The sequence below is a fragment of the Lissotriton helveticus genome, chromosome 11 (assembly GCF_964261635.1).
Source record: "Lissotriton helveticus chromosome 11, aLisHel1.1, whole genome shotgun sequence".
Taxonomy (NCBI): Eukaryota; Metazoa; Chordata; class Amphibia; order Caudata; family Salamandridae; genus Lissotriton; species Lissotriton helveticus.
Genome location: NC_136072.1, coordinates 530,143,165 through 530,159,043, shown reverse-complemented (window position 1 = coordinate 530,159,043; position 15,879 = coordinate 530,143,165). Strand labels below are relative to the sequence as shown.

At 47.4% G+C, this 15,879-nt stretch overlaps 1 protein-coding gene across 3 annotated transcripts in view; it reads left to right on the top strand.

The window, feature by feature from the left end:
- The window catches only part of LOC144790632 (uncharacterized), a 490,677-nt gene that overhangs the window by 269,985 nt on the left and 204,813 nt on the right, over nt 1-15,879 (top strand). For all 3 annotated transcript variants that reach the window (XM_078665360.1, XM_078665361.1, XM_078665362.1), the window contains exon 11: nt 12,690-12,829. In XM_078665360.1, coding sequence (XP_078521486.1) covers nt 12,690-12,829 — 140 coding nt within the window. The remainder of the gene's footprint in view (nt 1-12,689; nt 12,830-15,879) is intronic.

The following is a 15,879-nucleotide window of genomic DNA, read 5'->3' as shown; positions in this document are numbered from 1 at the left end:
ACATCATTTTCACTCTTATCTTTCGCGACTGTTACGAACCACGCCTACTGCTACGCCTACTGTATTGAATGTAATGTATTTGTTTAAGTATATATATTGTGCACCCATATTAAAAAGTTATCCCTTATGCTCCCAGATCCTGTCCCCGGCAGCTGCCATCCTATTCCCATGCAGGCTGTCTTGTTCCTGTCCTGTTATGCCTGATTAAAGCCTGTGACTCAAGATACCTCGAATCCTGACTCTTATTTATTGAGCTATCTGTTTATATGAGTATCCTGAAAAATAGAACCGGTAATTAATTATTTATTTACCACAATTTCACGGACTACACCACCTACCGATATGTGGACATTCTACAGGTGTTTATAGATGCTTATAATACCAGTTATCAAATGAACCATCAAAATGTCTCCCATAGAGGTAACACTCGATAATATCTTAGCAGTGTGAAGATGGGTGTGTAGGAGCCGTTTCGCTGTCAAGATAAAGAAGCCACTTTTTAAAGAAGGTGATCACGTTAGGGTGTCAAATGTGAAAAGGGTCTTTACGAAGGGCTACCAGCTGACTTTTAGCGATGAAATACTTATAGTGGAGAGAGGATGGAGCTTAAAGAAGGTATATATATTTACAGGTTAAAGGACTATGCCGGTGAATCTGTGTCTGGTGCCTTTTACAATGATGACTTACAAAAGGTACCTGACAATCCATACCGAGTGTACAGGGTTGAAAAGATTCTGAAACAGAAAAGTAGCGGTGCAAACAGATAGGCCTTTGTCAAAAGGAGCTGATGCCTTGAGAAATTAAACAGTTGGGTGGTGGCCAGCTCCCTGCAGGGTGTGTGAGTATGGGGGCTTTCTGAAGGTGCCAATATGGAGACAACATTATTTTATTTTATATTACCTATCCATCTGTAACAGGGAGGCGGGAAGGGATACGGACACTACCCCCTTGAAAGACTGGTGGGCCACTGATATACTCCCCACCTCTCGCTCGCCGTCTCAGGACCCCTGGGAATCAGAGACCGACGCGTGGTGGAATCAACCAGCCGAGAGAGGTGAGGAGTGTTGCCTTTACGGGACCGGCTGTACGGAAGAAGTCCCGTCCCCTTTGAACGCGCTACCATGGTAATTGGACAGCCTCGAGGACACAGTCACGCCCCCCTATGACGCACGGCCAAGAGGATTGGCCAAAAGGCAGGAAGAGGAAAGTGTGGGGTGTCCAGGCACCTCGGAGGAGAAGAGAAGAGAGCGAGTTACGAGTGAGCAAGTCGGAGTACGGAGATCGTGGAGGAGCGGAAGACGGGAGACCCTGTGCCAGGATGCCAAGGATACCGCGCAGCGCCCAGCCACACTCATGGAGGAGTGTGGCTCAACCAGGTGCATCACCGTGTGTCAGGCTGGTTGGGGAGGCGGCGCGACGACGTGTAAAAAGTGTATATAGAGTTCTCAATCTACCTTCCTGTCTTTTCCATAACTCCCCCCCTACCTCCTTTCCTCACTACATACCCTTCACCGGTAGTGCATGCACAGTCCGTCTGGTACAGTATCACTTGGTAGAAGTGTAAATGTTCACCGGTGTCCTCACTCCCCCTGGTTCCTCCTGGGAAACGTGTTCAGCTGAATACCACGCTAAGAGTCTTCTCTTTCCTCCGCATATGGTGCTGGAGCACTTCCAGAGAAGAAGATCGGGCCGCCGCAGAGAAAGAACAGAGACGGACGAGCCCCCGAAGGTCCCGTAACCTAGCCAACAGCTTGGATCCTGCCATCCTAAGCCAGGGAGAGACTAACACAGAGAAAGAAAAAGACATTTATCAGAATAAAATCCCAGTTACCACGCTCTGGTCTCAGTGTCCCTCCTTCGGAACCGCCACACCATCCAACGACATGTTCTCTGACAATCACCTTTCTAATTACACCATTGAACTGGTTAAACCTGTGGACCTTAATGGGGACTAGGAGGTAGCCCTAACCAAAATCCAATACCCGAGAGCATGGAATACATTTTCAATGCTCAAGGCCAACTTAAGGACCCCTTGATCATCCACAGTGGCTTTCCTCACGGCCATTACCCTAGCATCGTAGCAGTGGTTGATGCCATAAACAAATCCATAGCCAAATAGATAACGTTAGAAGGAAGGTGTTTCTTAAAACACCACATCACAGTGCAGAGTTTAGCTGTACGTATAAATTAATCCAGGATTTAGGCACAGTACAACATATAAAAAGCCAGGTAGAGCTGAACCCTACGCCCAGCTTTGATATTAATGCAGGGCTCTATACACGCTATGTGTATAGTTACATTGTAGTGCCACAGATGATCAGGGATAGTGATTCACCATTATTAAGAAGGATGCAGGTGAAGGGGGAAAATAACACAATGATTAATATTCAATGCATCAAACCTTACTACTTAGCAATTTTTTAAAAAGCAATTTCTATACTATGTTGATCATGATCTTTGATGATCAGTCTGACCCAGTGTCCCCTAAATATGGGAAAGTTATTGTTAAGCTTCATTTAATGCTGTGATGCAACTGTGAATATTAAGAAGTCATCATGCTGATCATGAAAACATACGGAAACCCCTCTCTGTACAGGGATTATTACAGACACCAGGCCGGATATGGAGGGCCACCAGTCTTTCAAGAGGCCCCTGTAATGTACTGGGCTGGTCTGCATGGTTTTTTAGTAGTTTGTTTAGAAGAGCTATGCCATTCTTGAAAAGAGGATATAGAATAGCAAAACTCCACGGTAAAGCGGCTGCCTTGTACATTGCCCAGGATGTGGTGGGATCTGTGACTTCTGTTGTCACCAAACAAATGAGCAAACAGCCCCAAGAGGAAGCAAGACTTGTGTACAGGTCAAGCACATGCATTAAAAAAGAAGCGCAGGTCTTTGAGGCATAGGGGTCAACCGGCTCCCTATAAAAAACAATCTTCAAAAGGCGCTAGCAAAACACCGTAAGGTGGAAGAGAACACCTGTATACATAAATATATTTTTTTAATACAGCTACCTGAAACCATGGTCTTCGTACACTGCACTTCAGGAGAATGTGACAAGTCAGAGTAAGGCTTGTTTTCTCCAAACCCCACTCAGACTAGCATCAAAAACTGTTTTTTTAATGGAAGTATCGCCTCTAGCCACTTTAACACCATTGGCGCAGATGGAGTTTTTTGTTTCAGGGTCCATGGATATGTATCTGGAACTCAACAATACTCTGCTGCATCTTGTCTGTAAAATTGTAAAAGCGGACAGTGCCAACATACCGACCGCCACTTAAGTTGCGATGATCGCTTACCCCATCGCAACCAGGTTTAATCAGGTGAACATTGCCCTTGGTAATCAACTCATTACGCAAGTGATAACATGAATGGCTACAGAGCCTACATCAAGTGTATTCTAAATTACACCGTGACCACCTAGACCTCGGTCCAGGCCAGCACTCTCCCCAGCAGCACCGCCTCCTGAGCCCTCCTGCTGCCTCCAGGGTTCGCACCGGAAGCCCCTGCTCTCTGCTGCGCCGGTATCTTTTCTTGTGTGCCCATGTGAACTCCCCAGCGTTTATATGAGTTCATTAACTACTGTATTCTGTTTTTCCTTCTTATGTTGTGCTTATTTTAGCATTTAGCATTTACTTTTGCCTCTGTTTTGCCATTGTGTTTTGTTTCTTTTTTAGCTTTTAGCATTTACTTTCGCCCTTGTTCCCGCTGCTGCTGCCCCGCATCGCCTCCCACCACCTCAGCCCCCACTTCCACCTCCCTACCTACAGTCCTGCCCCATCCCCTAATTAATGGCAGCTGAGCTAAGGGCGTGCCTAAGGCAAGCCCTTATGCGCTCGTCCTCGTCCCGACTTCGGCCACTGCCAGGATCCCTGGTTCTCCTAGGCTCCACCGCTATGACTCCTCCACCCTCCATGCACTCAATCCCAGAAGGCACACTGACTGCAGAAGATCCTCACCGAACACCACCCACGGACAGCTCTCATGCAGACCCTGCCGTAGGTCCTTCACCATCGACAAAGCCCCCACGACCGCCGAAGGCCCGCCTGACGCTCGCACTGCCAAAACCCTGACACGCATCATCCTCAACGTGCGTTTCCTGCACCGACACGCCGGAGAGATCTGGGACCTGATCGGCACCCTCTTGCTCGACGTCGCCTTCCTCAAGGAAACCTGGACCAACGCCACCTCCAGTCTCGGTCCCGACATCGCTACTACCATCCCCGACAGCTACTAGATCCAGGGAAAGGATCGCCCCCACCGCCCAGGAGGAGGACTTGCCATCGCGCACAACCCTCTCCAACACTCCACCTCCAGCATGAGTGTCCTCCACTCCAACACTGAACACCTCCACTTCCTGATCCAGGACCAGCCCCAGGGCCATGCTATGCCGCACCCTCATCTACAGACCACCTGGACCTCGCACCCAGTCCGCAGCTACCATCGCCGAGCTCGCAGCACCCCACGCCATCGCCTCCGCGGACTACATTCTGCCCGGAACCTGAACTTCCACCTCGACAACTGCAACGATCCCGACTCCACTTCTCTCCTCGACAACCTCGGACTGAAGGAGCTGGTCAACACGCCCACCCACAAAGCTGGACACACCCTTGACCCCATCTTCTCAGGAGGGGCACTGTAAGAAATGGAGGTACCAAATCTCCAGCTGGTAGCACGGAACCAAGCGGGCAGGCCAAACTTCGGAGGACATGTGAAGCACTCATGCAGTACCCACAGACGACACACCAGGCACACCACAAAAGAGGCAGGACACCAGTTTGAGTTGGAAAATTAGTAAGTAGTTTAGTATATCTCCAACCTGCAAAGCAAAAAAATGCATAAACAGTGGTATCACAACACGGCGCCAACTGGCACCAGAGCCAAGTGTATCAGGGAGGATTATTTACATGGGAAGTAAGGGCTGAGTCCATAAGTCCATGGCTGAAAGGAAAAGAATGTGATTAAATTGTCACTAAACCTGGGGTCAATATGGCGGGGCCAACTCAGGCTCTCATACTTAGCAGTAGACTGTAACTGCAAAGTACAACATTAGCATTAGGACACCCCATGCAGTATACCTCCAACACGACCCCTGTAAAGGAAAAGCTTCATGACATCACAGCAAGTCTCAACAGACAGGAGCACCTGTAATAAAGCAGCAGGCTTGCTCATTAACCTGGGATGTAACCAGGGGCCTGGAATGGCACGTCAGGCCAGCACAGGGGCAGGACACCTGCCGTAAAAGGGCACACCAAGGTTTTACTCCACCCTCAACCTGTGGGAATAAAACACTAGGCAGACTTGTAATGCCTCAATATGTGGGCATCCAACTTTAGGCACAAACTCAGTGAACATAGGGCCTCAACAGCATATCTGGAATCAACCAGTACTGGATGACTACTCAGCCCGGGACCTGCATGAAAGCATGAGGGCATCAACATTAGATATCGGTCTCATCACCTTAGGCCAGGGAGATGACCATCTCATCAGGTAAGTAGGCCCCTTGTATGCAATAAAACCTTAGGCAAACACATTACGGTGTGACATTAGGCATTTAGCCATGAGCATATCAACACTGGCGCATTATTCCTGAGCAATACCATGGGCATCCAACACATTGCGCACCTCACCAGTGCGTGCATTAGGCTCACTTAGGCAGGTAAATAACATCCGCAGGGGCCCCACAATCCTCATGGGTATAACGGCCTGGAATCGGCATAAGATCACCCACCCGGCGCACAATATCAGTATACATTAGTAACAGGTGACAACCATTCATGGGCAGGGATAATCAAACATTTCCTATAACTCGGTCACTGTGCAGGAATAAACATTTCATTAGGGCAAACCTAAATATCTCTTCAGGCGACTAACACTTCCTTAGAGGGGCAGTCGGCCTCAGCAGTATAACGCATGGGGATGCCCACCATTAGCAGGGGCATTAACACTAGGCCATAAGCACACTGGGCGCGAAACCATCGGCCTAAACATCAACCCAGCATTAACGTAATACCTGGCCCTAGCTCTTGGGGCTTTAATAATTCCTTGGGGGACCCAGGGGCAAAGCATTGACATCCAGCCTACACCAGTTTGCACTTCAGGCTGTCGCCCAGTTCAGGGTATGATTACCATCCAAGCAAGTCATAGGGGGAGGAGGCGGACACCGACCCTGTGCCCCGTTGCCCACTCTACCCTCCACACAGTCTAACGTAGCCCCCACTCACCGGGGTTCAGGGGAGGTCTCCTTTGCAGTAGGGGCCAGGCACCGACAATGTACCTTGTGGCCCCTGCCGCACAGCACTCTCGTCGCGGGGCTCTCCACAACACCTGAGAGCCCCAGGGTACCTCCTTAGTCCTGCACAGGTCACTCGGGGCCTGCAAGGCCTCACTCAGGCCTATGCCGCACAAACGGGGCTCCCTCTCCACCACGGGAGCCCCGCGAAACACCTCCGGCTGGCTTCGGGCCTCCCCCGGGCCCCTCCTCTCTCTCGGGGACCCGGGGCTCGCACCGGAATCCGCCTCACTCCGGCCTCGTCAATCCCGGGGCTCCCTCCTCACCATGGGAGCCCCGCAGCGCAGTCGGCTGGCTTCTCCTGGCTGCCCGGCAGAGCAACCAATCAGCTTGCGGCTTCTGGGGGCGCCGCCGCTGGGCCAATCCGTGCGCGGCGGGGGCGGGCCGTTGGCTTCAGGCCTAGTGCGGCCTGCTTGGAAAGCGAGGCAGTCTCCTCAAGGCTCCGGGGGCCGCCGCGGGAGACTCCACGCAATCGGGCCGGGCGCGGCCCTCGGCAACACGGCAGCGGCCCTCTCCTGGCACCGAGGGCCGCCGGGGGCCGACAACAGCGCTTTGGTCCCAGCGCTTCACAGGGCTGCGGCGGTGAGTGGGGAACAACAGCGCTTCAAAGGGTCAGCGCTTTCAGGACACACACAGCTCTTGATAGGCCAGCGGCGCTTCGATGGGCAGGGGAGCGCTTGGCCAGAATAGCACTCACGTTCCTGTCCCCGCTCTGACTGACTCTCTGGTGGCACCTCCCCCTTACGTATACCCACCTCCCAGGCAGTGCCAGAACCTTCTAGAATGTTGGCAAAGCTGGCCTAAACTGGCTCAAGAAGAGGGGTTGAGCACCCTGGGTGCCAGGCTTTCCCTCCAAAAGCTAGGGGTAGCTGGGTAATAATACCTAGACCGCTGACCTATGGCAGTCCGGTGGCAAAACCCATGGCCATGGCATCCATTTTAAACACAGAACATTTTAGTCAGGTGCATTTCTAAAATGGGGGAAATTTACAAGTGCTCACACCATTACATGACATTACATATTACCAAGGTGTCTCACACCACACATGGCCTATACAGGTTTATTACCATGGGGGAGACATTTCAAATTAGGGGGGCAAAAGCGAAACATTTCGGGGGAAAAGGCCAAGTCCAAAAGGCACACATCCACTTCAGCCACACCACCCAGCCCCTCTGGACTGATCACCAACTGTGTCCATTTCACCTTCAACACCACCACCACACCCAAACCCGCCCGCCTGCGCCACAAAGGAAATGGAGCAAGGTCACAGAGGAACACCTCAACAGCACCATCCGCCAAGATACTCCCAGTGCCACGACCGAAACCAACGCCACAGCCAAAGAATTTCATCACTGGATCTCCTGCTGTGCCGACAAACTCGCACCACCCGGCCAAACCTCTCCCTCTGAAGGCCGCCTTATTCGCCATAGAACTACAAGAAGCCAGGCGCTCCTGTAGACACTTAGAGAAAACCTGGCAAAGCCAGAAAACCTAGGAAGCACAGAACAACCACAGGAGCGCCCTGAAGGAATACCACCAGCGCATAAGAGATACCAAATGGACCTTCATGAGAGACAAAGTCCAGACCACCGCGACCAAAGCCAAGGAACTGTTCAACGTCATACAGCAGTTCATCAAACCCCCAGAGAAGCCACGGACGTCACACCATTGCAAGAACTCTGCCACAAGCTCAGCTCCTATTTCCACCTGAAGATCAAGGTCCTCTATGACAACTTCAGTGACCAGATGCCTGATACTACCCCCACCCCACAGCTGCCAATAAGCCTACCATCATGACCTGGAATTCCGCCACCGTCAAGTTCATTACCGCGACCATTAAGAAGTCCCACTCAGGAGCACCAACGGACCCCTGCCCACCGCACATATTCCACAGGGCCGCTGCCGCCATCGCACCCGAACTAGGACGGACCATTAATACCTCCTTCGGATCCGGCGTCTTCCCTGATGACTGAAAGAGGGCGGAGGTCAAACCCCTCCGACCCAACGGACCTGAAAAACTACCGACTCATCTCTCTCCTCCCCTTCACGGCCAAAGTCACAGAGATACACGTAAACGCCCAGTTGACCGCTTTCATCAAAGAGAACTCCATCCTAGATGCCTCCCAGTCCGGGTTCCGCAGCAACCACAGCACCGAGACCGCCCTCCTCGCCGCCACTGACGACATCCGCAGATTACTCGATCAGGGACACACTGTGGCCCTCATCCTTCTAGACCTCTCTGCAGCTTTCGACACTGTCTCACACTTCACGCTCTCCGCCAGACTTCACGACGCGGGGATACAATTAACAGCTCTCGACTGGATCCAATCTTTTCTCTCTGGCAGATCCCAGAGGATCAGACTCCCTCCCTTCCTCTCCGAACCCACCGATATCAGCTGCAGAGTACCCCACGCTTTTCAACATCTACATGGCCCCCCTCACCACCATCGTCAGTCAGCATGGGCTCAGCATAGTATCCTACGCCGACGACACTCAGCTCATCCTCTCACTCACAAAGAATCCTGAAGACACTAGAGTCTGCTTCCATGAAGGAATGGAAGACATCACAGCCTGGATGAAGGATAGCTGCCTGAAGCTTAACTCAGACCGAGGTCCTCATCCTCAGACCCTCCACCTCCGCTTGGGACAACACTTGGTGACCCTCCACCCTTGGGAATCCACCCACCCCTACAGACCATGCACGGAACCTCGCCGTCATCCTTGACTCCTCCCTCTCCAAGAACCGCCAGATCAACGGCGTCGCCTCCACCAGTTTCAACTGCCTGCGCATCCTCCGCAGGTCCTTCAAATGGACCCCCCCCCAACCCGATTGCAGAAGGACCGTCACACAAGCACTCATAACCAGCAGACTGGATTACGGCAATGCCCTATACGCCGGAATCAACAGAACTCTTCTACACAAACTCCAGACCATCCAGAACGCTGCAGCCAGACTTGTCCTCGGGACACCGCATCACGAACACATGACTCAACACTTACGAGACCTTCACTGGCCCCCGTTGAGAAGAGTATCACCTTTAAACTTCTCACCCACACTTACAAATCCCTCTACAACATCGGACCCAAATACCTCAATGAGAAAGTCTCCTTCCTCGTACCCAAGAGGAACCTCCGCTCCGCCGACCTTGCACTGGCAGAAGTCCCCCGCATTCGCAGAAACAGAGCAAGTGGAAGAGCCTTCTCCTACATCGCAGCCAAGACCTGGAACAAGTTCCCGGTGAACATCAGACGCTCCCCGACCTTGCACATGTTCAGGAAGGACCCCAAGACCTGGCTCTTCGACTGACCTGACTGACGGAGCAGCTCCTACCCTCCCAGTGCCTTGGTACCCTCACGGGTGAGTAGCGCACTCTATAAACCCCCTGATTGACTGACAGTAGCGATGCCCTGGAAATACAACTTTCAGCAGGGCTCTTCTGCAAGGATACCTTTGCACATTTTGAAGACTCAGAGCTGGATGGCGACAATGAAGGTTTTGTAAAAAGAGCAAGCTTTGCCACCAGCATGAGACAGTTTGACCTCCTTGGGCATATACATTCAGACCTTTTCTTCCAAGATAAACTGCACATCAAAGGTATCGATCTTAAGATCAAACTTAACTGCAACAAGGACTCGTACTGTCTCATCAGCGGTTATGTGGAACAGTATAAACTGGTCAAACTGTCTGCTAGTTTGTTTGTAAAGAGAGTGAAAGGGTCCCCAAAGGTCAGACTGGCTCATACCAAAGATTTACAGCTGTTGAATGCCATGTACGCCTTTGAAGAGTAGCTCTAAAGATGTTCAGCATCCCAGCAAGTAGCATATTAACCCAGCAGCAAAATTTATTTTTGGGGCAACTACAGAAACGTATAATCATAGGTTTTGTCGATAACAGAGGGCCCGATTCACAGAGCTAACTTAAGACAAAATTCTAAACTTACTACCATTTTGGTATTCACAGAAGGCGCTTACTTATTTTGGTATTCACAGAAGGCACTTACTCATTTCGGTATTCACAGAAGTTAGGAGTCCTAACTTTAGGAAATTTTAAGTAGTTATCAAATGTTGTTTCCTACCCCTGGGGCCTTGGAAATCCCGGCAACAGAAGTGACATCACTTCCGGGGCAGGATAACGGTCACTTTTTGTTTGATGTCAAAAGGTATCCCTTTGTACTATTGTTATAACTTGTGGATGGAGTGCGAGGGTAGAGACTAGTCTGGCATGAATATCTTGTCCTGAATATCATTGTGAAAAAAACACTCATTGGATGCTGATGTTTTGTTATAAACTCTAATGGAGTAATACTTTTGTAAATGATGTTTAGGATAACATATTTATGTCAGGCTAAATTCTGACGAAGATATTTCCTTTCCATGTGGACATAACATTTGTGTATTGTAAAGGAAAGGTGAGTAATGAAAGAGCTTGGAACCATTTAAACATTTACCTTCAACAAGATGATCTGCTAGCTGCATGAGAGGTAAGAGAGAGAACACAATCACAATTCAAAATTCCAATACAGTGTAACCAAGTTGAGGCCACACAATAATCCAGTCCACAACTGAAAATGAGTTTAGTGAGATTGAATTATGAATTCAAAAATAGATTTACATACGTCAATCTTAGCATGATAGTATAGAACTACAAAACAAATAAAATGTGTTCAAATCTCTTGAAGATGTTCCCCTATACAGAAGAAAGAATACTACCAATTTAATTACCACAATGTAAGTAATAAGGAAAAAGAATTGAGAACTAAATTGCATCAGATGATTTTCAATGGTAAGCATTAGCCCTAACTTTGCCTACTCTATTTTAATAGGACCAACGAATCTAAAAAGCATTTGTATTTTGGGATTAGAATAGAAAGGTGTCAGCTGTCAGAGTCTTCAGTAGAAGCACTCTAACCACAGGGCATGTAGCATAAAGCCACATAACGCAGAAGTATAGGTCTGCTCCCCATGCAGTCCCAAGATGTCTCTTTGAACCTCACTAAATTGCAGCACATAATATCTGTTGCGTTCAAGGTTCTGTGACTCTGGCACAAATTGGATAATTCCACCACCTTTCCCACATCGATAAATTGCAACTTAATTTGTCCTTGGTCATTCTTCTCGTCCAAGAGAACTCTTCTCTCTGCTTTTTACCATGTTTTTCCTTACCAATTTCGTCCTCTTGTACCTTGCTATTTAATGAAAACAAAACTCTTTGATGCTAACTAATGAGACTTTGTCCACTCCTGCAGTGGAAACAAAATGCAACGAAACATTCCACATTGTAGGTTAAACATAAATCAAATGTTAAACTGCATTGTGTATTTGCACTCAAATTATACGGGAGGCCTCAAAATTTAGTCAACTTAATAGTGCACTCGGTAACAGATACGTGCACATTGCTAAACATATTGCAATTACAGATTCTTGATGAATAAACAAATGCAAATGATTACATTAAAATATCATCTTCAAAATACATCGACATCAATATAATTCCCGTTATACATGTGAATGCTTAAATATTAGTCTACACGAACACCCTATCCTTTTAGCTTCACAATGAGACTGGTCTAACCTTTAATTTCTTCTTAAATACTAATTTGTTAATGCGACAAAGACCTTTATTGCTCACATTTTGTTATGCACACAATTTAGAAAATTCGTTAGTTTTACGTTCATTACTTTCAATTATGTCATACCCATTTTTTTAAGTAACATTAATCACACAGAATATATTCGAGTGCTAACTACACATGATTATGATGCACTCCTCCTACAGTATCTGAGAATGGAATCAAAATTACACTTCTCCAGTAAGAACCCCAAAAGAAGAAGTTACAGAAGAAAGTGGGGTAGTGTAAAACAAAAAAGTACAGCAGGTCAAGAACTGAACACCGAGAAGCAGGCCAATGTCACTTAAGACAGATTGTTGGTAGATAATAAGGGACAATTATGTGAACGCTTTTCCTAGATTTGCTCCTGTCTTTCTCCAGCCCTTGATCTCGGCCATTGCTAATAAATGACATGTTCTAAAGAGGGGTCGACATTGAACACCCCTTCCTAGGAAACGCTGTTCTGTCCATTCAGCACATAAGGGTAGTGTGCCTGTGCATCGGATCACAAAGCAGAGAAGGCAACGTGACAACAACACTTAACACCTGCTGAGACCATAGCATCCTTTACTTAATGAGAAGCTTAACCTCTCATCAGAGTAACACATTTTTGAGGTGGGGGCATCAAGACGTTTCCCCCTGATGATTGAGGCTAACTTTCAGGGAATTAATAAATATTTCTGCTTGAATTCTTGTTGTCTTTTAGTTTTTCTGCGGTTCCAGGGTGTTCTGCTTCAGTTTGGTGATGTTAATCGCAGAAGGTTTTTTTGTTACCTCTTCTTCTGCAGAGCGGCATGGCAAGTGCATCCGAACAGACACAAAATGGTGCACCCCTGTAGAGTTCCTGGCTGAAGACGATGAAGTAGACTTCAATTCCTGGGACAGTGATATTCGTGCAGCTGGTGTACAGCTAAAGGCACTTGTTATGGTAAGTGATGTCAGACTTGCACTGGACCACAACATTTCCACTTTACCACTCGCTCTAGCGAGTGAAAATAAAAGGATCTAGCAACATTTTCTTTACACATTTCAAAGTGGTTGCTTTGCCGTTTTATCTGTTGTAGGCTATTTATTTTCTCTGAGAAGTCCAGTTGCCAACTGTCTCTGGCCTGATTTAACTTCCCTTTACTTATATGTGGGAATTGTCATATCAGATCTTTGAGCAGACAGATAATATATTTTTCCTGCAACACTGTGTTACCCTCTATACAAACTTGTAGATAGGGAGTGCGCGAAAGTGTTTACGGGGAAAGAGATAGGACGTACTTCAAAGATTTGCAGTAAGAGCAGGATCAAAGGACAGCTCCCCACAATTTAATAACAGTTGTGGTAATCCCATCAGATGGACGTGCACTGTACCATGTTTCCTCTGTTGTTATTCACGTATCCACCTAAGACCTTGCAGGTATGTTGAATGTAGTTCTCCTAGCCAGATAGGCAGTTTTTTGTGCTTATGCAGCCAATGTAGGGTTTGATGTACTAATAACTTGTCAAACATATCTGATTGCAATTTGCGACCAGTATTTTGCAACCATTGTTTCATACATCTGGCTTTAAATTCGGAGTGACTCACAATCCAACCTGCTTCATGAGTACCATTGAGGTAGGTTGTAACTTACGACTTACTACGATTGTTGGCTATCACAGGGATGGTGGCCTGCTAAGGTCAGGGGATCACCATGTCTGTGATCTCCTTTCAAGAAAGTAAACTTTTTTTTTTAAGGGAACCACTACCTACTTTCTAATAAACTTTCTTTTTAATTCAAGATGGGAAAAAGGACCCAAGTGGACTCCTTCTCTTTTGCAAATGCATTACCACCGCAACTTGGAATTCTGTACTTTTTCAATGATTTGTGAAATCTGACTGCAAAACATTGATACATCGCATACCAATTCATTATTTGAAAGAGATGCCTACAGCGCGCCCCTTCCAAGTAGGGAATCAGTATGGGACTTCAAATCCATTTTAGAAATCAGTAAATGTTTACTGATTCCTATAATGTTATATCCTTTTTTAACAGCATGCGCGCTAGCGGTTTTCCCGCTGCGCGCTGCGATTTTAAAAAACCCGCGTCATCAGCGTAGGGCACGTTACGCTCATGACGAGCTGAGCTCGTCATGAGCGCCGAAGGGGTTAAATCATGTTTGCAGTTAAACCTCCAAATTGGAATGTTTACAACTGAAAAATACTTTATACGTCAGCCTTTATCTCTTTAAGGCTTCTGACTCCTCTCCCATCCCCTGATCTAGAGCAGATACTCTGGCCAATGGCTGATAACAAGCACTCCTCCTGCCCCAAGGGTTTGCCAGGGGAATATTTATCTCACATTGATACTGTGAAAGAAGCAGTGGCGGCTGTTGGGAAACGGGGTGGCAAAAAAAAAAAAATACCTTTTGCCGGCCGCCTTCTCCTCTCTGATTCGGTCCTCTCCCACACCGCCTTCTCCTCAGCTTTGACCGAAGCAGGAACCACACAGACTCCCTCCCTTAAGCCAATCACAAGGCTGAAATGCAGTGTTGTGATTGGTCTGAGCGCCGTGGTTCGGCGCTCAGACGGGGAATGGGAGCCTACGCATTTTCCTCACCAGGCCGTGTAATGCAGCCTGGTGGGGAACATGCAAAGTGAGCATAACTATTTGGCTGGCCGAAGAGGGCCGGCCAAACAGTCATGAGTACTTAGGGAGTGCAAACCACTCCTTCCCCTGTGACCCCAGTCCCTCCCTAACCTAGCCTCGAAGTGAAAATTAAATTATAATAACAGGGTTATTATCATTTTATTTTTCCTTTCTCCTGCTCTAAGAGCAGTGGGGCGACACTCCTCTGCCTTGGTGGAGGATCCGTCCATGGAAAGAAGAGTGCTTTCAAGGACTTTAAGTGGGTAGGGACCTGTCGAAGCCCAGCACCGTCGCTTTTGTAAAATGGAAATCCAGACATGCCCCTTTTGGGCTAGTGTTCTTTAGACTTATCTTCATTGCTACTAATTAAAAGTGCAGCCTAAATGTTTTAGCTAAGGACGTTTGCTGTAACATCGGGTAGCAGGTAGATAACAGGGCCAGACTGGGAATGCAAAGCAGCCCTGGCAAATGTTGTCAGACCAGCTCTCATACGGTTCATAGTGAGCCTGACAACTATATGGGGCTCTGGGGCGTTCCCCAAAACAAAATTGGGGAAAAATTGAAAAGATGGCACAATCTACTACCCATTTTTAATTATATATTCAACTGCATCAGTTTTTAAAGCATAGTAAAGAAGACCTTACAGTGCACCAGGGTACAGCAATCCTTATTGGAGCTCCTCGCTATCACCCTCCAACAGTGCCGCTCATCTCTCCATAGCACCTCTCTCACATGTATTTAGTTTGTTTTATAGTGTTTTTCACACCAGTGTAGGGTGTCGAAACATTATAAATCACACACATACAGAAACAATTAATCTTATATATGTAAATCAGTGTATAGAAAATATTACATAACACAAAAGGGACTACAAGGTGTAGGAGTCACATGTCATCTATACTAGTAGGCATTGTTTAAGAGTCCTTGTCCTGGAGAAGCACAAACTCAGGATTCAGAACATAACACAGTGGTTAGGGTTGACATTTCTAATAAGAATGTATTTCTACCCAAACAACTCCTTTCTCGCATAATTTGGATAATGGAAGACTGGGACAAAATAACATAGTTTTCTAACCAAGACTAGGATTGTAATTTATGAAATGCACAATAACAAAATGATCTCTATGACAAAAGCAGTAACCCACTGAGCTATGCAAATAAAATACTGTTCTGTGATCTGCATAGCACACTCTTTGCAGCGGGCATATTAACCATCTGCACTACCTTAGATGAGTCAAAACTGCCACTTGACAAAACTCTGATCTCTCCCCAGCAGGTACAGTAATCACCAGAGTTATCTTGGCATTAATTTTGTTGCCTCAAAACTATTGGAAATACAAGAAATTCTGCAGTTCTTTTAAAA